The sequence below is a fragment of the Strigops habroptila genome, chromosome 2 (assembly GCF_004027225.2).
Source record: "Strigops habroptila isolate Jane chromosome 2, bStrHab1.2.pri, whole genome shotgun sequence".
Taxonomy (NCBI): Eukaryota; Metazoa; Chordata; class Aves; order Psittaciformes; family Psittacidae; genus Strigops; species Strigops habroptila.
The window spans coordinates 15959468-15984040 of NC_044278.2; the positions used below are offsets into that span (position 1 = coordinate 15959468).

At 41.6% G+C, this 24573-nt stretch overlaps 1 protein-coding gene across 1 annotated transcript; it reads right to left on the reverse strand.

The window, feature by feature from the left end:
• Window positions 1-458: 458 nt before the first annotated feature.
• PLCXD2 (phosphatidylinositol specific phospholipase C X domain containing 2) lies at window positions 459-23663 on the reverse strand. The gene is made up of 4 exons (XM_030471864.1): window positions 23388-23663; window positions 10925-11385; window positions 8903-9144; window positions 459-6212 (listed from the first exon to the last, which is right to left on the reverse strand). The coding sequence occupies exons 1-4, from the start codon at window positions 23530-23532 to the stop codon at window positions 6050-6052; spliced, it is 1011 nt and encodes a 336-aa protein (XP_030327724.1). The 5' UTR covers window positions 23533-23663; the 3' UTR covers window positions 459-6049.
• Window positions 23664-24573: the final 910 nt, after the last annotated feature.

A 24573-nucleotide genomic window follows, 5' to 3' on the forward strand; every position in this document is an offset into this window, starting at 1 on the left:
TTACCAGTGTCTGAAAACACCCAGTACTCCCACATTCTCAAGACAGGCAAGCTGAAAGTAACCAAAAAGGAAGGTCTCCCAGGTTACAAGCATCCAACATTAGCCCAGGCTCTGGGAATCACTATCAATATTTTGTTTCCTGATTAGGTGTTAACGTAGAGCTTCACACCAGTATTATAGCAGTAGAGGCAGCACGAAAAGTGGACTTGCCTTTCAAGACACAACCAGATCCTTGTATTGGCATGCTTTTATCCTAGCGTGCTCAGGCAGAGATGCAACTGGGCATGCACGTGAACACAATCAGTTTTCTGACTTTGTACTACTACTTTCACAGAGAAGTTCTCAGCACATCCTAAAAATAAACATGTTGTCCGTAAGTGCAGCAAGATGTGGCACCTTAAAAAACAACTTTCAATGACACTATTATGCATCAGGAAAGTAACTGAGCTCAACTGATGTTAATTGACTCGCAATGTAATCATCATGTATCAAAACAGTCAGTAGTACAGAACATGCAGTAAAGATGACTAAGTCAAGTTGTACTTTTCAGAATTAAAAACTCTAATGATACAGATGCAGAGTAAAGCAGAAAGAAACACATGTCAACCCCAAGTTTGTCTGCAGTTCAGATGAGGCATCCTCATTTCACATGACTGAATTGGACAGATGGGTAAAGCACAAAAACACCACAAAATATAAATTGATAATTGGTAGCTCTCCTCCACTTAGCTCCATCTACCTCCTTACACAGTATAAATAACACAAGTAAAAAAAAATAAAATCCATCTGCAAAATACAGGACATTGAAAAAAGTCAAAGAACCATCAATTATTTTTATATAGGATGTACTGATCAATACTTTTTTCAGAATTAAGAATATGCTGCAGTTCAATTTAAGTGAGATACAGAAGAAGTTATCACAGTTCTAACAAAGAGTAAGGGAAGTATGGTTTCAGTGAAGAGAACATAATACATATTCAGGAATATAAAATATAATCAGATTCAAGCAAACACTTTTAAAGCTGACATTCCAGACCTTACAATTAAAAGTTAAAGCTTGTTTACGTGATAAGACTTGTGGAGAAATAAATATGCTTACAGAAGTACACACACTTTAACAAGACAGACATACTGAATTAACAGGACTGATTTTGATTTTATTAAATACTGATTTAACAACGTAAACCAAACAGCTAATGGGTTTTTCATTGAAAGGTGTGACTAAGTAAATCATTCTACTCTCACCACAGTCAGCCTAGCATACATGTCCTCAGCATTAAATTTATTTGCTTTTCAGCATATGTTCTGGCTGTTCTACCCATCTGTTGAGTCAAAAACCAACCCTGGAATAAGAATTTGTCAGACAAAAGAAAAAAAAAAAGTCTCATTTTCACTGCTTGAAAGGACTAAATCTTGACTGATTTGATTTTTGAATGAAGTTTTGGGTCAGTTCTGCTCCTCGCATTAGACAATTTCCCTGTACTTAAGCAACCACTGAAAACCTACCTGAAGTTTTGCCCCAAACAGTGGTCTTCTGACCAAAGAATTTGTGTATTAGGGATTGGTAACAACATGCTGAACTCTAGATGAAAGTTTTAGTAAAACTGCATGAGGACTTTGTATTTAATATTACATATTCAAGTAAGCCTCAAGTCACACATGCTCTGTCAGACTTCTAAGGGTAACCCAACTTTAAATCAAAATGGCCACAATCCTCTATCTACAGAAGTGCTAAACCCTGCTAGGTGAAACAGCAATGAACTCCAATACCTGGGACAGGTACACAAAGAAAATACTTCCAAAGGCTAAGCCAGATGAGAACAACGGATAAGCATCTTGGCAGATGCCCTACATCTGTTTGAGTCAAAATCCCTGCTCAAAAGCGCTTCTTCAGCTTTACAGCACAGGTGCTTTCCAAACTCCAATGTATTAACTCAGTACCAACACAGCAGAAAACAGCATGTGTTAGGAGCAAAGACACCATTTTCTCATTATTCCTTTCCTCTCCAAAGAGTCTTTTTGCAGTCAGCATTCCTGCTCTGAAGACTCCAAGCCCAACACCTCTCACCGACCTGGAAACTTACCTTGCCAGCACTTGTCTTGTCTCCAGTGGGATCCTCCCTCTTACAGCAAAGCACACACAAGTTGGCTTCCCTTCAGTTCTTGAGCTAGAACTGAACAGCAGGAACAGTCTTTTGTTCTCAAAACCCAAAATATTACAACTCCAAGCTCCACACTTGTTAGATCTGTTAGGACAGTAGTTCCCAAATAAGGAGCTGAGAGATTGAGAGTCTACAAAAATCTAGTAACAATTCCTCTTTGTTTTCACAAAGTATCAAACTTTCACAAAGTGCTTGTGTTTACAAGCACACAGTAAGATACTAAAAACTCCTATATGCTTCCTAACAACCTTCTCTGTACTGCTTCCCATAAGCGATATATACAGAGGTCTACTGCACCTCAAGTATGCCCTTGAATTGCACATGTCAGAAATCAGTACCAGAACAGGCATACCACCAGTGTATGCTGAATATAAATCCATATTCAGTGATTGCACATTACAAAGAAACAACAGTCATAAAACAATGTATAAAGAACCTGAACCTGTAATAACAAACCATACAAGTAATTATTCAAGAACATGCAATTCAAGTAAGTACTTAGTCTCAAGCAGCTACTAGTTTCCTGGTTTTTTCCTCTTCCAGCACCTACGGGATGGTCAAGTCCTCAGAACAATTCTTCTGGGGAATTTTTGCACCTAGAGTGGTTAAAAGTGAACTGTACTGCTTTAGGAATATACAAGCAAGACTAAAACACTGTATTCAACAGATGCAAGTCTACATCAACAACAAGGAACCCCCAGCCTTCTCCTGCATTCATGCCAATCTTTATTTTCCTCAAGCTCACACGTGCGCGACGTTGCAGGTTGTTAGTTGCTCCATACTCTACTCAGCTACAGCCTGCTCCAAGGCCAGACTTCCAGGCAGTATCTCAGTGCAAACTGCAGCCACTTCCACTCACCTGCCAGACCTGCTCCACTCTGCTGCCCAAAACCTAGCTAAACACTGCCACACCTTCAATGTGGGCACTGGATGCAAACTACTGCCCTACTTCCTTGATCCTCCCTTCCTGCCCAGCTCACCTTTTATTTTTATAATGCTAGAAAACAGAGTCCACAGCCCAAAGTCCAAGTCCAGACGAGCTCCGTTTTGCCAAGTGTGAGCACCCCAACATATCCAGATTCCCTGTGTCAGAGAGAAGCTTATTATACAGGTAGCTTTGTTATGGGCTATAATGCATAATAGAAGAAAGGTAGTTCATGTTGCTTAGGATGGTTTAGGACTACCCCAAAACCAATTTTAAACATAAGCATTAAGGTTGCCCAGAGTTGCAACAGGATATAGCCTGTGGATGTTAATTGTATTTGCCAATTGCTCAACTCACTACTGAAGCTGTCAAGTTGCTCACAGACCTAACACCATGCACTGCTCTGAAATGACACACAAGCTTCTTCAGACAGGACAAACTTACAGGAGTGTGTTAGGTTTGGGGTTTTTTTCCCCTCAATTAATACTAAAGCTATTTTCCATTTCTTCTCCCTCTGTTAACACTCTTTAACACCTAGCATGCCTTTGTCCTATTTCAAGGGGCAAGAGCTAACAGCAAACATGTTAAAGAAACTTCTGAGTTTGCACTTAAAAATACCTAACCAAAGCCCTGAGTTACAATCATCACATCTCTATTCAAGTAAATACAACAGAAGATCTAACACCAAAGTCATTACCATTGCACGCACAATATAAATATTGGTTAAGCCTGATAAATCTCTTTTGAGGTAGATATATACAGTATAAAATACATTAAATGTTGAATGCAAACATCACACTTCACCTTCTTGCCTTGACCTTCAGTTCTGCAGGAAACCTTGCAAATGTATTATTTCTGCCTCATCAGCATTCAAGCCACGTTCTTCCAAGTTCTGAGCACTAAGACAATTTGCAGCTAAAAGACCACTGAAACCAAACCCCTATATTTAACACCATCATGGAGTTTCAGTTGGGACCATGAGAAAAGTAGGTTAACACAAAATTCACCTAAGGAAAATCCAGGTATTTTAAATAACTTTGCAAACAAAATAGTGCCGTTCAAAACAGGTTCCAGCACTTTCATCCATGAGAAAAAACAACAAACCCAAACCTTCTGCTGGGGTTTTCAAAGGAAGTTTTAAACTGGAAGTTTGAGCTTTAGTTCCCAAAACCTCATTTTCATTACTTGCCCTCTGTCACTGAAACACAAGAGGAAAGGAGAAAGACAGCTTGAGAGACAGACACTCCCTCCCAAGTCCTTTAGTAAAAGGATTCAGTTTAAAAAATTCAAGGAACTCTAATGAGAACCATGCAACAAACAGATAAATCAGATTACAATCTGCTCAGGCTTGGCCAAGGTTCACATGGAAGGTTTGAGAACTTTTAGATAATCTTGTCCTGAGATCAGGGTTTGTGACAAGCAGAGAGGTATTGGATTTTTCTGGGCTGTCAGACCACGATGGCAGATACAGGATACAATAACAATAAATAATAAGTCTGGAGATCCACTCTTCTTTTTTTAGAAAATATCTATAAAGACAATCCATCCCATTACAAATTAATACTAATTCATAATCACTCAATAATTAGTGCACCAACAATTACTTTAGGAAGATGACTGAGCAGAGAAGTATTTGCCAATCAGTCATTTGTATGTCGGGTTTTTTTTAACCAAAGATAAATCAGACTGTAGGACTGCTATTAGCTAGTCAATTAAGTGCTGATAAGTACAACACATGACTGCATTGGCTCAAGCACACATGGTCATGTTTTGTTGTGACTCATCATAAAATGATTATGACTACAGAAAGAAGCAGCACTGATGCCTGCCTGTGCTTGTGTAACTATCACTTTGCCACAAGTGGCTGCAGGCTGGGGAGATTTCTCCGCCATAGCTGTAGCTCTCTGACTATAAGCACAACTTTTGGGTCTGATTTCAGAATTCACGGTCACATTGCAAGTTGCAGAGATTAGTATTTGGGGTTTTGAGCAGTCCCTGTCAGCACCAATTCTCCACATACTAAGCAAACTCCCACTTAGCCCACCTCCTTCTAGAGGAAGGCTGTCTGGGTGAGAGACTTCCCCCAAAGAAAACTCGATGGATGGAAAAAACAAAAGAATAATCAAACAACCAGCAAGCAAACAAGAAAGACTGAGCTGTGGTTTCTTAAATGTCTCAACAGGAATTCAGACTTGCGAGTTATAATCCTCACAATGTGAAAACTGAAATATTCTTCACATTAATGCCAAAAGAAACACACTTCAACATAGTTGCAATAAATACATTAAAGTATTAAAGTAAAATAAAGAGGTCCAGATGAAGAATTTAGAGTCTGAAGAGGCAGAGCATGCCAAGCCTTTGCCTCTCAGGCCCAAAGGACAGTCTGGATATTCAACACAGTACAACAGCTTCTCCCTGAACAATGGCAATACTGTTTCTTCAAGTCAGAGGTAGTGTCTAAACCAGCATAACAAATACAGCAGCAACTCCAGCTGAGCCCAGCTATGCCTGAAGTGGCCCAAGAACAATACTGTGTCGGCCAGGCTGGTCACACCACTGCTAAAGGATCAGCGGCAATCCTTGGTTGAGCCCTGCTCTGGAGAAATAAGGAGGATGCACACACCAGAGCATGCTGAGTCCAGTCACCCAGGATACACACAACATCAGTTACATCTGCCCCAGAGGCCAGCCTCTTGTTGTCAGACAGATACCGCAGCAGACGTGTGCACAACTTAGTCAAACACGTAGCCACAGACACACATGCAGCAGCACTCAGTAATTTCTGTTCCGCTCAGACCCACACGTTGCTGGGAGAAGGGAGCCTGCTGTATGTGACGCTTATCCATGTTTCCTCTAGAAAACTTCTTTTAAATAAATAGATATTGCAACAGGTGTCATTTAATAGATAAAAATTAGCGTAGTTTGAAGATGTCCACTGAGGAGCACAAGTGGGACGGAGCAATCAGGATTTAGTTGCAGATTCATCCTCTTCTAAAAGGAGGTCGTTTAATGCAATAACTGTAGCAGCAAAGTCAACCAGCTCCACAAAGTCTGATGTAATTATGTTAACACCCTTAACACCTGGCTTCTGTGCTTTCACCCAATTCAAAATCATGGGCAGGTTCCTAAAAAAATTGAAATAGAGAAAATTAAACATTTTAAAAGAGACTCTTCCGTATACATACTCTACTGCCTTCAAATACATGTTGTTTACAAATTGTCTTATCATCTCATATTTGTGATCAGATCCTGGACTGCCACCCAAAATACAACTGGCTGACAAGAAGAGTTCTTAACATAGCATGCAATCGTTAGCTACTAAATAGAAATATTGGTCAGTCATCAATCCAAACTACCATGCAATCAAATAATATTTGTGAACTTGATAGGCACTGAGCAGACTGTGCTTCAGGATTTAATGCTGCACCACAATTCCCACCATCCTGGTTTGTTTCTACCCAAGTATATGTTGAACCAAAAGCTTAATTTCACATCAGACTTCAGCATAGCACAAAGCAAAGCTATACCTGCCCTAGATGTGGGCAGGAAAGGATTCCTACCTTAAGGTGGGCAGGAAAGAAGTCACTGGAGGCAGCATCCTGCATTTCTACCAAACTCCTTTCAACCTCCAGACCCACACAGGGCAACTGGGTCAGAGAAACCAAACAAGAATCAAGCCTTTGGCTCTATAGGGGTTGAGCATCCCACCATACATAACTAACCAGAGAAAGGTGAGGTGTATCTGAAATCGGATTAAATGGAGTTGAAATTTCTCCCCACAGCAGAATTTCTAAGTAATTTCTTGGACAGAGTGCAAGTCAGGAGTCTGTACAAGCTTTCTTTTTTTGCACTTTAGCAGGCAGACACCAGGGTTTTCAGCATAGAGACAAGTGACTATATATATTAGATTTAAATTAGTGCCATAATCGCATACAAAATTTTACAATAAGGCAGTAGGCAAGTGAATTAGCTAAAAGGATGGGGAAGAAAAAGAACCCCAAACAAAATAACCCTAAAACCACCCCACAACTCTTTTCCAGGGAAAAAAAAAAGGAAGAGAGAACTTGAGTGAAGGGATAATTACTGTCCCTGTCAAGGGACACACCAGACTTTAGCCAGTTAAGTGTGAATGTTCCACATTTCTCCTACAGGAAGAGCTCAAGAACACCTAAATATTCATATTCCAGGCAAGATTTCCATATGAGAAGGCAGACATCTACAGAGAACTGCAAAGACAGATTTACACATACAAATCAGCTAACATGGGTAAATGTATACGAGCAATCATGGTTTAGCAAACTGCAGCATCTATTTTAAATCTTCACAGTTTACTTTCAAATAAGTGGTAGCGATGGAGCTGAGGGGAAGGGATAGAGTAAAGGCAGCCTTCCAGCTTATCAGTGGCTTGCAGCCCAGATCTGTGCTAGGAGTCACTGCTCACCCATTCCATGAAATTGGATGATCCTTCACTAGTTTAAAAATAGAAATTCGGTACCATCTTTCCTTTAACCACGAGACAAGTACATTTAGTGTACAGTACGCAGTCATAAGTTACATCCCTGCTTTCTGTTCAGTATCCCCACCAAGCAGATTTACATTTGTGCAACTTGCGACAGCAAAAACCAGTCTCAAAGCAGCTGAGCACCATCTAGCGTCCAGTGCTGACCGCACAGGCAAAGCGCAAGCCAGCCTGGAGACCTCAATACATTGTGCCAAACATCATTTGGATTTAACTATCTTTTGCTAGATTAATGTCTGTAAACAGGAAAGAAACTGAAAACTCCATGATTTATACTTCACCTGGAATTTCCTTACTTCCCTGAATAGCTTTTGTGACTGTAAAAGCACAATACTTGCTATTTTTAGAAAGGATTTTTAAGAAACTAACTTGTATTGACTTTGGCATCGAAACAATAATACTTAATTACTTCTAAAGTGTCCAACGATTCTCCCAAATGGAACATGAACTGGATGTGCGTTTATCTCACTGATTAATATTAAGCTAAGTTGATGATCAAATTAGACCTATACAAGTGTAATTTAGAACTTAGTATCATTATAGAACAATTAACTGTTAGTGACATCAAACCAGCCAATATCACACAGTGAGCCAGGAGACCAGATCCCAGCAGGACTTATCAGTTCTGGCAATTTTTAGCAAACAGGCTACATGTTGATAACACATAAAATAAGGTCACATGGAACCTGTACTGGTCATGCTGGTAACACTATTAAAAATCGCTGGCACTCTGTGCTACTCAGAACAAAACCCTCTTCTAATGATCTTACTCACAGGCAAATTAATTGTACAACAGTCAGCATTACAAAAAAGTCAAATTGTTAATTTTTGGTAAAAAAAGCCAAGATAAAATAGCCCCAGGTCATACATCTTTGGCCATTACTGCAATTACTGACATAAACTAGTACAGACAAATGCAAAACTGAGCTCACAGATAGGCATTCTTCCTCTATGGTACAAGGTTTTCCCCCCTAAATTCAAGTTCATGGAATTTGGAATGAGTTACTGGTTTGAAACAACAGGTCCAGCCCCTGTGTTATGAAATCATATCACATTCAGAAAGAGCTCCAATTACCAGGAAACACACAGTTACATATATACACTGTTAAATTATTGTTTTCAATAATTATTTTTGATTACTGCAAACATATCTCTCTAGCAATAACAAAGCAAAACTGCATGCTTTCATCAAGTCTTACTTCTGTACAAACATTTCATAGTTTTTTTCTTATTCAGTGCCTCTTTCAACAGGAAATAGGGTAAGTAAAGAACTGAGAAAGCAAGACAAGTCCTTACCTGTGAACAAGTGTGTTCTTCAGACCACGAATTAGGTTCCGTGCAATAGTTCTCACTCGAGGTGTGAGAATTGCTTGAGAAACATGAAAAGTCCCATAACGACTTCGTTCCTCAAGAGTGGTCTCCAGGAACTGTAACAGTTTGCGCACATTGGTTGTATTAGCCCATGGTGCTGGCATTTTATTCCCTGGCCACAGGAAGGGGTATTCCTGACACAGACGGTAGTGGTAGAATATAAGAACCTAACAGAACAAAGAAAAAGGAGAAATAAACAAAATGTCACAACTACATTATTTATATTAAACCAGGATGTTGCATTGGTTTATGCTTATGAAGTACTGCAGGAGCTAGCATAGCAGTGAAAAAAGGACCAAGCAAAATAAGAAGCTGCTCCTGAATCACAAGTGTCAGTAGCTTTGTTGCACTATTGCCAACAAAGAAAATGGGGATCAGTTTGGTTAGCTATGAAGACAAGATTGCTTCAGACTTTATGGGTCATCAGTTTAACACGAAATAGTTGCCAAGAATATACTGAAATGCCATTCAAAGAATTCAGCTTAAAAGCATTTCAGAGCACTGTCAAAGACTATTACATCTATACTGGAAGTTGAGGATTTTTAGCAGTCTTGCCATTTTTCTGCGTAACTGCTATTAAGTGGCTTAAAAGTACCAGGCTGACTGGCCTAACAGCATTCCACTCACACTTACCGCATGAGATGCCAAAGTCAGTCTTGCTGTCAGCAAATTCTTCTCCAAATGAAATGTCAGTATTTTATGCTTTGTAAGGTGGTTCCCTTTAAGAAGATAGCTTCAAGATGCAACACCTTTTATTAACACCCTGTCCTGGTTTCAGCTACAAGTTATTTTTCTTCCCAGTAGCTGGTGCAGTGTGGTGTTTTGGCTTCAGTCTGAGAACAATGCTGATAACACACTGATGTTTTAGTTGTTCCTCAGTAGCACCCTGATCAAGGACTTTTCAGTCTCTCATGCTCTGCCAGTGAGGAGGGGCACAAGAAGCTGAGAGGGAGCAGAGACAGGACACCTGACCCAAACTAGCCAAAGGGGTATTCCATACCACTGCACATCATGCCCAGTACATAAACTAGGGGAAGTTACCCAGAAAGGACTGATCACTGCTCAGGTCAAGCTGGGTATCAGCCAGTGGGTGATGAGCAATTGTATTGTGCATCACTTGGGTTTTCTGAGCTTTCATTTCTTCTCTTGTTGTTTCCTATTATCATCATTATTGCTATTGTTGGTATTCTTTCCATTATCACTGTATTTTAGTTTTTAAACTGTTCTTATCTCAACCCATGGGGTTTACATTCTCTTGATTCTCCTGCCCATCCCACCCAGGAGGAGACAGGGGAGGGGCATGGTGAGCAAATGGTTGTGTGGTGCCAAGTTACTGCCTGGGTCTAAACCACAACACATCCAAACTTAGATGATTGATTTTGGAGCCTAGCACTGACAGCATCAGTTGAGAAAAATTCCTCAAAGCTTCATGTATTTTAACAGTCTAAGAACTATGTGCCATTGCTGAAATCCTGTTCTCAATTTGTATGTATGCATGGGAGCTGTTACCACAGAGAAGAGGCGCTTAACCTTGCTGCTACATATCTGGATGGCTGCAAAGGAGCTAAGAAATTCTGTACCATACCTTAGACACATCAAAACTTATATGCTTCACATTGGCCTAAAAAGTGACAGTTTATCAAATCCTCACCAACACAAGTCAGCACTAGATGCTCTTCCAGAAGAGAAAGCCATTTGTAAGAAGCATAAGACTCAAGGATGCTATCATTTAATTAGCATGCTTGGAAGACAGAGCCTGGATGAAGGGGCTCCACAGCCACGCTAAGTGAAGGGAAACATGCATACTACATAAAGGAGGCCCTAGCAGGCTTCAAATATGACTGTCAGCAGCATCCTTGGTCCAATACCTCTGAGAATGACACCCAGCTTCTCTATTTAAATCTTAACCTTTTGGGTTTGAAAAAACATCACACAGCCTGTCCCTACCTGGTGTTTCTTCTCCCACATGTATTGTAAAGTCACGTATTCTACACATTCAACAGAACAAAGTTTGGATCCAAACGCTGAGCGGATCCTGTTGATCAAGAAGAAGTGATGGCTGTCATCCATGGCGTAGAAGTGATTGAAATCTAAGAAGATTACTTCCTTGGGGTGCTGCTCAAGAAAGGTGTTAATTTCCTTCAGCCCATCCCATACTTTGATGCCAAACAAGCCATGTATGAAATAAATCTCTTGTCCTATTTCCCCAGGTTTGGAAGATACACGAAGATCAAAGTAGCGGATCCCACTTTCCAGCTGCTCTTTGAAAGTCAGATTTTGAGTCACTGACCATTTCTTCATGATCTTCTTAACCAAAGAAATTCTGGCCAGACGTTTGATAGCTGTGGCTTGGTCGGGTCCCACAGGAGATTTCTCATCAACCCAGTAGCTGAAAGAATCATGTGACCCTAGAGGAAAAAAAAGCCAAGAATATTTAATTTTAGAAAACTGACTCCCCCAACACACACATGTCCATGTTCACAGTAAACTGAGAAGTCCCACCTGCACGGCAGGATCACAGAAGAGTTATGCTCAAGTGTGAGTCTTTCAGACTGTCCTATACACCTTAAATTTCCCTCACTGCACAACAAGAGCTACGCTTAAGGTTCTCAGCTTGGACTGTTTTCTTGCATGAGCTCCCAATTTCAATGCACTCTGAAAATCATGATCATAAGACAAACATCAGTGGCAAAGGCAAATTTCCTTTTAACCTACCTTAATTTACAAATTATCAATCTACCTTCAAAGCATTCCCAGAGCCTGGTATATCACTAGTTTGAGATAAGACTCCAGCTTCATTGTCAGAATCTGAGGCTTTATTTTCATTTTACCTGCTAAATCTAATCATGACCTAACACACCAAAGCTCTTGCAACAGATACCTTTATTCATGTGATAGACAGAGTGATCTATCTGTACATGCACATGTCTTACCAGTACATCTCATTAAAGCCCCAAAATGGTAAATAAAGGATCATTAGTTTGAATAGCAAGCAACAAGTGGATGAACTTAGAGGGGAAACACTGTTACTGTGTGTTTAGATACCGGGCTCACATTAAACAGTTTTCCTGGCAGTGCCTTTGAATGACTAAGTACAGTGAATATAAAATTCACCTATAAAGACGACCAACCATCAAAATCACTAGTCCCTGACAAAACAATGAGTGTCTGAGAAGGCTCCTCTAACACAGCCTGCACCATGGCAGAGAAACTACATCTTCAGTACAAAATTTGTACTTCCTAAAAACCCCTCCAACTGAAATGCAGTAGTGAATGGAAACAAAACTCATTCATAGTAACACCTTTAGAGTCAATGAAATAGCCCATATCCCTAGGTTATCCAAGTCAATAACAGAACAAAGAGTAATAATAGGGCAGTGTATCTCAGTTTATCCCTGTACCAGAGCAGCATAAAGCAAAGATGGGCAGAAGCTGATCTACCACAGTCTGAGGTTTACCAGGGATTTCTAAGCATCTAACATCAGGCATCAGCATTCTGGCCAAGAAGCTGCAACCACTCCAGACACATTTCACTGTGAAGCCCTAGCCAGGAAAAACATTACAGGAGCTCTAACAGCTCTGCCTCCCTTTTTTCTTCAGGGCAATAGATGAGTTTCTGCAGTGAGCCAAACCCCACGTGATAGCTGCACACCCACTGGAAGCGCAGGGAAAGCATCTTCATCTCCAGACACCACACACTTTTGTAGCTGCCCTGGGGGTACAGAGAGCTTGCACTATGCTGCCAAGTTCTACATTCCCTTTCCTCATGCCCCAGGTTTACTTATCCGTGCTTCTGGGACTGTACTTGCCTAGAATTCCCTCCTCTACCTCAGACTGCAACTCTGCTAAAAACCCCAAATCCTCATTTGTAATTTCCAGTTTTGAGACAACATTTGAGGTGTCCACAGCCACCTTTACTCAAACCTTTTATCTGTGTACCAGTGCTCACTAGAAGACTGATGCATCTCCTGTGATGCAAGGTCAGAGCTATAAACAAGATTATTGATCTCGACTCGATTATCTTGTCAGGATTTATTAATCCCAATGGAAGAACAGTCTGCACAAACAAACGTCAGTTTACAACAACCTAAAATGCACTCTAGCTCAATCTCAACTAGTTCAAAACTACTGAAAACGAACCATGAAGGTTAGTTTTCAGGCTTTACAAGTGAACACTAAAACTCATTCAATAAACTCTTCATGAATTCTTCAGTCTTTGAAAACATGCCTCTTACAGGGCTTTCCATTCAGTCTTCTAAAAACAAGTGGCAAGTAACAAGCTATTTTAAAAAGATGTCAGCTTAAGAAGCTATTTAGTACCTGTCACAGTAAACTACATCAAAAAGTAGCTGTCAGTTTTAGAGTGACACCTAGATTTTTTTCCCCCACTTCCAAGTGTGTAATCCCAAACAAAATACAGGATCAAACACCCAGCAGACATTTCAGAAGAAGCCATATAAGGCCTGGCTCATACTGCAAGCTGCAGCTCAGATATTTGAGTTTCACGCACTCCTCCGTGCAGCAGAATGAGCCTTTCAAGCTCCTCCAATGTTTGGAAAGTTGACTTCAATCACAAGGGGCTTGTCTTCAGCCTCTGAATGAGTCTCTTTGCATCAAGAATTCACAAGGCGTTTTGTTTCTCTCTGTGTGTATGCATTGCATTTTTTTCCAGGTTCCGAGTTGTATTCATTTTAATTTCTTCCTCTGTTTAGGTCAGTGTAGAAAATTTAAGATGCTAGAATAAGGCTATAAGCAGCATTATTTTCATTTTAACTAAGACTGTGCAGCAGCCTCTAGAGAGCCGCCTACAGAAGTCACTCACACCATTATGCTCCCTCAGACAGTGTCACTGATAACTTTGGTTTATGAATGACAATTTTTTCTGGCATCAAATATATTGTTGTCAGCTCAGAGTTTAAGCAAATCCAAGCCAAGAAACAGCGTTTTTTCCTAAGCCCGATCACGTACATTACAGCTGCAAAAGCCCTCCTTTGCCGATTGCCACATACAAGACACATTTAAGGATATAAAGAACCAATTTCTCCTTGCACTCACAAACCAAATTCTACTTCTAGCTCTAGAAAGCAGCAATAAAGAAAAAAGCCACAAGCATATTGCAACTTTTTCGCCACACTCCTTAACAAGGCAGCTGCTATTTGAGTAACTGAACTAGATGTGCTATGTTTCTATAGTTCAAGATGATCCTTAAAACTCCTGTCCCATGGCCCTGCTTAAAAGCCTTGGAAATTGAACTTCTCATTTACAATGAAGTCAATACATATATCTAGATATAATTAAGCGGAACACAAACAGGAGCATCTAAAAAACAAGCTCTCTTTTTCATGGTTAGTAGAAGGCCACCTCCTAAAGACAAGGGAGCATCATCTATACTGAGGCTGGAAGGAACAGCAGAAGTTCAATTAGATTTTCAGTGGTCATTTAGGGAAGGCCAGCCACCAACTGTGGAAGCACCTAGGCCAAACCTGGACCCAGAACATTTTTATCCTGGCAAGAGAAAAAAAGGTAAACTGAAAACCTGAAGCAATAGCACCCGATACTTGTTGGCCTGAGGGGTGAGAGTTAGGTGAGGATCTACCAGACCCTTCTTTAAGATCACTATGTTACAAGCTCAGTCACCAGCTTTCAATATAGCTTAGCTGTGATATTAAGCTACATGCTAAGCTGATTGCACCATGATGTCAAAATAAACCCTGCTCTCCTTCACTCTACCCGCTAAACTACATCAAAGGCCCAGCCATACCATAGCTATGGCAGGAGCCAGACTGGTTGCTGATACAGCGTGACTGCTTTTTGAAAAAGCATAACCTAAACCAACCCAACTCTGTACAATTTAAAATGCAGAGCCTACACCAGAAGCACAGCACAGACCAGCCCCATTTTGTTTGCAGCTCAGTGTTAGAGCTGCTAATCACATTCTCAATTCAGTCAAACACAAGGATGTGTGAAGATAATCAGATGCTGTACCATTATTGTACAGTAACAGCAACAGGGCTGGCAGCTCCTGAACAGAGCAAGCATCCTAAAACTCTCATAACACGAACAGAAAAGTCTTTTCCATGTGTAAGAAATCATCTGCAGCCTGTATTCCCCACCACCCAAATGGCATGCACCTCCCTAAACTTCACTGACCACTTTTCTCATGAAGCAAAAAACAAAAGGCTCGAGAAGATGTCAGCAAGACGTTTTAGATGATACCTGACATTTTAAATATAAATAAGACCCTATATTGACTCACTAAGTCCATTCCTTAAACCTTTTAATTGTGAACAATGCAACTAATGAACCTAGGTATTTACAACCTCTATCTTACAGACCGAGAAATCAAAAGGCAAAGAAAAGCCAAGAAACTTTGTCTTTTTTTGTCCCTTAGGCAAACAGAGGCCACAACTCCAGTCTGAACAACCTCAAGGGCATGTTCTTGCACATGGAGCACACTTTGAGAGTCACTGTACATAAGAATGGATTAGCATTCAGACTGCAAGCTTTACTGAGCTGCTCCAGTGACATGCCATCAGTTTGATCCTCAACTCTTCCCACAAAACCAGGCTAAAGACAGGAAATAAAACCAAGTGATGACAATTTGCCAATTGCTTCCAACAGGCTGAAGATGCATAGCATAAAGCAGCAAGCACTAGATTTAAGCATGAAAGAGTCTGCACAAAGAAAAGTTCAGGGACCGCTAAGCAGCTGGCAGCTCTTACAGAGTAACAGACAATCACTGCTCTATTTTGGTTTCTCTTCTTCCATCTGACAAAGATCGGAAGGCTTCAATGAAATCAGTCATATTCCATCAAATGCCCAGACACTTAACTATCAAAGGCTATGATATGGTTAGAGTAGTATTAAAGAGGCATCTTCCAGATGCCAGATTGTTAAAATTATGGCTAGTCCTCTTAAATTTATCCCAGTGAGTGCAACTGTGGATTAATTTTTATTTGTATCTTTAAGCCTCTTTTTATTCTCCTTACACTAATTTCTCAAGTTAATTGTGTGTTAAACAGATCTCTTCTTAATTCAATTTGTATGTTAAATAGATTGTATTTCACTGTTCAGGATGACTTTTTTTTTTTTGTTGAAGCCTTTGTGCCAATTGTTAGAAAGCAGCCTTTTATCATCCCATCTGCAGCAGAGTCTAACTTTCCAGTGTGTCTATTCATCATGCTACTTAGTCACAGATAAGTCAAATTAACCCATGGTGTAGCTCAAACAAATGACACTCATCAACAGAATGTTAGTAAGCCTTGAATTTCAACAATTACTAGTTGTATCACTTTGTATTATCTTGTTTTCACATCAGTAGTTTCTGCATATACAGTTGCAGTGGAGAAATGGGAATGAGCATCTTCTCACTAACTCCTATGTCCTTTTGCAAGCTTGTTAAGTTTACCTTCAAGGGATGTTAAAAATATGACCACATGGCATGTAAAGTGCAGAAATCTTCCAACGTAGAACATACTTTTACACTGCCAGTTACTTGAAAATAAGGCAAAACCTGCCTTCCGCCCCCCCCCCCCCCGATACAAACATGTCTACTAGCATACTGCTTAGCCTGCAAAAGGTCTGGCTAACCAAGAAACAATAAATGAAACCAAAAGGCCAGGAGACTGCACCATCCATAAGTTTAACTAGATCAGAATAATCTGATCTTTACATTAATGGAATATTAATGGAATGAAAAAATGCAAGAAAACCTCTTCTGTTATGTTAAACATTCATAAGAAGCAAGGGTCACATACTGTACCACCTCCCCAAAAGCACTGACACGTCATTTATGGACAATCACCCTTGCTGAAGCGATGCCAAACTTCCTAGAGCAAGCTTTACTCACTGGACGAAGCACATTCCCCATATATTACAAAACACCGCACATGACATAGCATAGCAAACATTACATAGCCAAGACATCTAGAAATACAGTAACCAAGTTCCAAAAACACAGGATGCAAGTACTAGCAAGTTAAGGCTATCCCACAAGTGCTCTTCTAAACCAAATGTCTGTGTATGCCAGAACTGAGGGGGAAACCAGGATAAACAAAAGCGTCTCTCAAAGCCCAGAAGTCCTCAGGATTCACGTCATTAACAATCCAGATTTTCTAATCAAAAGATTAACATCTTAAAAGCTCTTCACTGGTGAAGAGCAAATCAAATAGTTCATATTATTTTGCCCAGCAAAAGGAAGAGAGTCAGAAATAACAAAATTCCTATTGATAATTAAGTATCTAAAACTATTGAGATGTTTATATTTTAATAGAACCCTAAAATAATCCTTTAGGTATTCTTAATGCAGCCACAGTAAGGAGGACAAAAGCCTAGTACAGACCAAATCCTCTTAGGAAAACTTCTTCTCCCTCACAAAGAATTACCCTGATTTCCCCCACTGCCCCTTTCGGGGTTGGAGGTAGAACGGGGGGCAACTAAAGGGGTGCAAAGTGAACAGGAGAAAAAAGACTCTTTAAAACAGCCTCAGACAGTATCAAATGGTAGTTTGCTTTTCTTTCCAGCCAGAAGAAATCCATTTGGCACTGGATGGAGTTAATGCCATTAAGGTGTTTTTGTGATTTAGCAATGACTTCCCATTTATCAGCAACCTCAGCTATCTGCACTGGGAAAGCAAAAAGTGGCAATACAGTTCTACCACTTCAAAGCCTGCATGGATCTACCTGCGCTTATGAGGAAAAAAAAAATAACCAGCCTGCAGTTTGAGGTCCTACATTCCTCTTCTGTGACCACTCAGAAATGTGTGGACAAAGGGCTCATTCTCTTCCAAGAAAGCTCTAGGGAATTATTTTCTTGTTTTCATTACATAGTATTCTTCCTTCTTTTTACATCTTTCCTGGAAAAGCAGGCAAACTGGAACTTTCATGCCACACAAAAGGAGAGCAACAACCATTTATACAAACATTGTTTTTCTCTGAACTACAACTTTAACTCTCTAGGACACAGATTTTAATAAAAAAGGAAAAAAGTTTTTCCTGATTAAAAAAAATAATCAGGATCTTCATATACTGTCTGAAGAAAATTTTGTGACATTTTGAGAACAATTGGGTTTTGGCAAAATAGATGACAGTAGCCCTTTAGAAAGGGAAACCATAAGATCTGAGGCTGGCTTTCCAGGGGAGCTTCTGCATAGACCCAGTGTCTGCCACACCACTCACATAGGGATGTACAAAGGAAATACTTTGATGCTTGGGAATAGTGGAAAAGCTTCCATTAGTATTCTCATCAGTACAGCAGTCCAGATAGTTGAAAAGCCTCTCTATAACAAGAGTTATAGAGAGTCTACAATCAAGTAGACTACCATGGTGATAAAATACCTTTACCTTTCAGCAGAAGTTCAACCTGAAAATTCTGTATTTACAAATCATATCCAACATCACTGTTCTTACACAGATGCTTTCTTCTGATGGTTACTACCTCACTGATGGGTAGAGGCCAGTTAAATTGGGAAGGAAAATAAAGCTTGGTGAATCAGAATATGAACATTATATATTTCATCCTTTTGAGCTTTAACCCAACAGCCAGCCAGTTCAGCTGATTCAATGATCCTTTTAATTGGGACTCCAAAGCAGTACTTTTTGGAAGGAGGATGCGGTCTCAAGTTCACCACCGCTTCTCCTCTCAGGAGGCACGTCCAGAGCGCACACCAGCCCATGAACAAAGAAACAAGAAAACCACAGCATTAGCAAAAGTTCAGCAGCTCGCCTCAGGGTCATAGAGGTAAAGAGGAAAAAACCCAAACAAGTCTAGTAAGATACTAGTGGCCAGTTCTTAACTGGACAGGGTGGCTGCTTTTTTTAAGAACCATTTCAGTTCTGCTTGGCCACCTAAAAGGCAAGCAGACCATAGGGCTTTTGGTGAGCAGCATAGCTGGTGTGTAGGCAGATGTACAGGAGATGCCTAAGGCCCCACCAGCACCAGGTATTCCCCACATGCCTGAGACATGAGCACAGCAAGCAGCCAGCAGTCACACCAAGGCACCATGCAGTCACCCACAGTAGCTTGTCATCACAGCAAACACGCCTCCACACTCAGCATAACCCCTTTAGGCTTAACTATGGGCTTGGCTTGTAGGGCTGCTCCTCATTAAGACTGCAAATAGCAGCTGTATTTGTACAGCTTTGTTTTCTAGGGCTGATCATTTTGTAGGTCTTTGATCATTTAGATCAAAAACATTAGGCTTCTGCCTCAGGCTTTTGGGGAGATCTTCCCAGAGAAGGACAGAAACAGCAGCATGTTATAGTACTGAAAGTTTTGGCCACAGTCATACTGACACTACCATAAACAAACTCTAGAAAGTTATTCAATTAAAAGTCGGTCAGTAAGTAAATGAAAAGAGTGCATGTGTCATAGGGGAAAAAAATCAAGCAGCTTGACTAGTGCTGTAGTTTGGAGCAGAAGACAAAGATTTACTATTTTAGAAGGGCAGGGACACATTTCTCCCCAGAGATCAGTGAACAGTCACATTAAATACATCCTAACAAGTACTTAAATTCTCTCGTATGGTCTTATTTTAACCATACTTGAGCGAATATGATTTTCTCTGGTAAAAAAATGCTTTCAAAACTGCAAAGCTCATCTTTTCAATCAGCTCTAGCTACCTATAACCCAGCATCCCACAGAACTGTCCACCAGTCATCCAGCCTGATGCAGGCAGGAACAGCTCCACATTCCAATTGCTCCGCATTACTTAGAAATGAGATCCCAGCCATCCTTCCACATGCTTTTGGAAGAAGACTGAACACACCAGCTGGCATCACTAGAAGACGACAGAAAAGGTTCCATCATCTGAGCACCTTCAGAAACCATGACTGAAGAGCTGCCCTACCTCTCTCAGAGACAGGCTGCCCTGCCCGCACATTCCACACCAACGGAGCTCCGTGCCTAACTATTCTGAGTGATCCTGCAAGCAGCACTGGATCCCTACCTAAATGATCATAACTTTCCTCTGGAAGACAAGGAAAGAAAATCAGTACTGGGTGAAAAAACTTCACAGCTAACCATCCTCACCAGAATAGGGAACCAATCTAGGGATACAGTTTGGTCAAAAATTGCAGAGTATACCTACCTCTTACATTATGGCTCTTAATTATTCAAGGATGGAATAAGCCAGATAGAATTAAGGAAATGCATTATTACCAACACCCAAAGGAAAACAGAACTGCTTACTCTTCTGCTCATCACATTCATCCAGGAGCTTGGAGGCTGGACTAACAAAACACTTGATAAGCAAACACTGATATTTGGCAGTGAACATCTGCTAGATTGCTTTGCTGTCTCAAAATAACAGGCACAAACTCATGATCTCAGAAGGAAAGGATCTGGAGACAGAACAAGTGTTTCACCTGTCCTAATACAAGTATTCATGTAAAAGATTGATGAAACCGGAAAATGGTGTTATATCTTCAGAAGTAGAAAGATTTCTCAGATCCTAGCACCTAGTTACTTACGATATTGCAAAAATTAGACAAGTAGTTAAAGTGAAACAGTACAAATTGGATATGCCATGGTGCTATGAATTATCAGCATGCAAGTACAAGCAAGAAACAGGCTAGGCTTCTCCAGCAAATTCTTTAAATAGCTGATTTATTTCAAAAGTAGATCAGCAAGAGCACTGCAGCTTTCTCTTGTGTTCCATTTCTCAAAAGAGAAATAAGAAAACTAACAGGACACAGATCAAGATATGACCAAGGAAAGTAACAAGTGTCACAGCTGCACAATTTCATAAAATCATTTGGAGTAAACCAGCTTGAGATTAAACAAATACTCTACAAAGCCCTGCCAAGAGTCACGTTTGCAATCAAAACATTTAAGAGTTCATTTTTAAACCCACATTCAAAGAGGATTAGACTGGAGTGTAATTAAGAGAAAACCCTCTAGAGTTTCACACAAGGTCACCAGTTGTTGGAGGTGGTTTAATTTTGTTGACTATATTGCATGCATGTAAATTGATCACATTATAGTTACTTGATATTTGACAATTTCTCATTGCGAAAGATTCCTTCTCTCATGAGACTGCACAGAAAACCTCATCTCTTTTCCTTGGACAAACCACACTGGTTTAACATTTTGTCTACAGTGTTTCCCCCACCCCCCCACACTAGAATCAGCAGAAAAGCCCAAACTCACCCAAGCTTTGGAAGATGACCCTGAATGTTTCTAAGTCTCTCTCCATTTTGAGGACAAAGTTAAATCATCACAGAAACACCAAACAGGCATACTTCATGAAATACCCACCTTAAACATCATTTGCTACCAGCTGGTTCTAAGGACTGAGCAAAGAATGACTTTCTCTGCCCTCAGGTAGCATGACTTATGCCACATTAAATAGCTCGGGGAATCATAGAATCATGTAGGTTAAAAAGGACCCCAGAGGTCACAGCTACCTTTTCTAAAGGCAGTGAAAACAAGCAGCTCCAAAAGCAGAACTGGTTGCAACAAAGAACCAGACATCCTTAGCATCGTACAAGAGAGTTAGGACTTTCCCACTTATAATATCATACAATAAATTAGATCTAACCAGTTTCTTTTCTCTGTATACTATCAATTTTTATCACTTTAAATAGCCCCATTACACCAACGTTTTGTTCTTTTAAAGAAAAAAAGTAGTATCATGTTTTATTTTTCAAATGCTGCATTTTTCCAAAGTGCAAGGTAAAAAAAAAAACCCAAACAAACAAGCAAAACCTAAACAACAGTTTCAGGGGTTTGAATGCTGACTTTATTTCAAGTTAAAACAAGTTTCAGGGTTTCAGGTCCTAAAGTTAAATGTCTGCTCTTATTTACAAAAAGTGACTGGGAGTCAGGAGGGCAAAACAAAAATCCCAAACAAAACCAAACCAGTTGAGCCTATCACTCCAGCACAGAAAGTAAATACACCGAAAGATGGACAAACAGCCATTAAGCACAGACAAAAACACTTCTCATTTGAGCTGAAGCCTTTTGTCTCTCTTTTGAGGATAGCTACTACTACTACTTCAGGTGAAACAGCAGTGAGTGCTGTGGTACCCCACAGGAGGCCCATAGCCTCTTCTCGACATGCTTCAAATGTCTTTTGGTTATCTCTGCTGGCACAAAAAAGGAAGTTACTCATTTCTAGGGAACTATCTCCATATAACATGTACCCAAAGCATGTCCTCTATATAACAGATACCCAAAGGATTTTGGAAAGCTAAGGCACTGCCATGAAAATCAATCCTGTACTGCTAGCGATCAGTCTAACCTTCAGTATTAGAATGAGCTGCTACAGTAGCTGCCCCTAAAGTCTTCCCTATTGACATCTACAAGCAATATTAGGTTATTTTTTCATCATTTGCAGACAGAAAGCCGTCCTACTCCTGAGTAAGTTTAAGGCCATCTGTTTTCTTCCTTATTTATCAGCTTATCTATTCATAGACAAGAAGCGATGAGACTTACCCTGGTCAATTTCTTAAACTGGCCAACAATATCCCAAGGAAGGATATCCTATAAGGAAACGCTGAGAGAACTAGGGTTGTTCAGCCTGGAGAAGGCACTGGGGAAACCTTATAGCAGCCTCAGTACCTAAAGGGGGCTTATAAGAAAGATGGAGACACACTTTTTAGCATGGTCTGCAGCCATATGACATGGGGCAATGGTTTTAAATTAAAAGAGGGTCGATTGAGGCTAGATGTAAGGAAGAAATTTTTTAAAGTAAGGATGGTGAAACACTTAACGCAGCTTGCCCAGAGAGGCAGTAGATGTCCCATCCCTTAAAACATTCAAGGTCAGGCTGGACAGGGCTCTGAGCAACCTGATTAACTGATGTCCCTGCTCACTGCACTGGGGGTTAGAACTGGATGACCTATAGAAGTCCCTTCTAACCTAAAATACTCTAAGACTTTATGATTCCAGAACCACACAGTACTCTTCTCCCCTCTGGACAAGCTACATGTAAGTTCTGTTACAAAAAGGCATTTCTGTTTGATGAACCTCCAGTCATCAGGGTCAACATAAACGAACCTTTTTCCCTAACTGCTTTTAGCCTTGCTTAAACAACCTGGAAAACCTCAAAGAGGACCTCCAGAGGACACAACTACCTTCTTTTAAAGCCAGTGAAAACAAGCAGGCCAACGGGTTAGACTCACAGCAGTATTTACAGAAGATTAAGCTCTCCTTCCTCTCTCACAACAGATAGGATTCACGTCAGCCCTTACTCACACAGGGAGTCCCAGACCCAGCTTGAGCCCAACCACAGCTCCCAAGAGCAGGTAAACACCCGCGGGCAGCGCCGGCCCGAGCACCTGCGAGCACTTCCCTGCGCGGGTACACGACTCCCCCCAGCACCGCCACCCCAGGGGCCACCCCGGCGGGCGCAGGACCAGGCGTGTCCGGCACCCAGACAACCGCATCCCTTCCCGCCGCGCCGCCCTACCGGGGATGGCCAGGTTGGAGAGCGGGTAGGAGCGCAGCGCCGCCGGCAGCGAGCCCATCCAGTCCGCGTTGTTGTCCGCCAAGGCCCCCGCGCATCCCCGCCGCCGGCGCCGCCGGCCGCCCTCCTTCCCGGCCGGCGACCTCATCCCGGGCCCGAGGAGCCGGGCCGGGCCCGGCCGTCAACAGCAGGTCCGGCGGGGTCGGAGCCGGTACCGGCAGCCCGCCTCCCTTATGTAACAGGCGCGGCCCCGCCGGGCGCGGCGCCGTCACACCGGCAGGACGAGCAGCCACTGGCTGCCGGCTGCTGGCCCCGCCCCGCCGATACCGCGTCCTGGGGCAGGTGCCTTGGCCTGAGCGTGCGGGATGCGCAGTGCCCGTGCCCGCCGTGCCGCCCCTGCAGCGCCAGCCGCCGCCCGGCTTCCCTTTGTGCACCCCCTGACCGGCGACACCGGCACAACCTGTCCGAGCCGGAGGAGGGGGAGCGAGGGCTGCGGCTGCAGGGTCTAACCGACCTGTCTGGCCACAGGCGGCCGCATGCAGGACTCCTGCAGGCTCATCCCTTCAGATCCAGCGTCCCCTGAGCCCGCTGGCGCTACTTTCGCTGTTGGTGGCACCAGCTGTGAAGCTTTGGGCATACCCCTTGCTTTCTACTCCTGCAGTGGGCAGTGAGACGCTGTTGCGGTGTGCTCGCCTCTTCAGCATGTGTGCAGGCACCCGTATGTGAGTGGCTGCCCCATGTGTACCAGGAGAATTCCGTGAGCTTGGATTTGATACTACCGTAGTACCAGAGAAGCTACCCCCGATATAGAGGGCCAATGCTATGGTTTTTACAGTGTTGACCAATTAGTATTAGCTGGAGCAATTTACACACTGCACCTGTCAAGAGTCATGACTGCAGCTGAAGATCTAAGGAGCAAGGCAGGGCAGCTTCAATCCCTTCCACCTGCTCTTTCAGCAGTTCCTTTCCCTGTCAGTCTCACACTCTGCCTTACACTGCATTTAGCTGTCTGGTAAAGCATTTTGTCCAAAGCAGTTTCTGGTTTTGTTCTGATACACAAAATGGATCCTCTAAGACACTTTTTCTCCCTTAAATTGTTAGATATATTTGAAGGATAATGCTTTGTGAGCAAATTCTATTGACTGCTTCTTATAAATATGTACGAACATATTCTTTGCATACACTTCAC

What these genes read in the sequence shown, in the direction of transcription:
- PLCXD2 (XM_030471864.1), bottom strand. Translation starts at nt 23,532, where the DNA reads ATGAGGTCGCCGGCCGGGAAGGAGGGCGGCCGGCGGCGCCGGCGGCGG. An exon ending in CTCCAACCTGGCCATCCCCG is followed by an intron (nt 11,386 to 23,387) that starts GTAGGGCGGCGC and finishes TTTTTCCTCTAG; the next exon opens with GGTCACATGATTCTTTCAGC. An exon ending in AAGAACACACTTGTTCACAG is followed by an intron (nt 6,213 to 8,902) that starts GTAAGGACTTGT and finishes CAATTTTTTTAG; the next exon opens with GAACCTGCCCATGATTTTGA.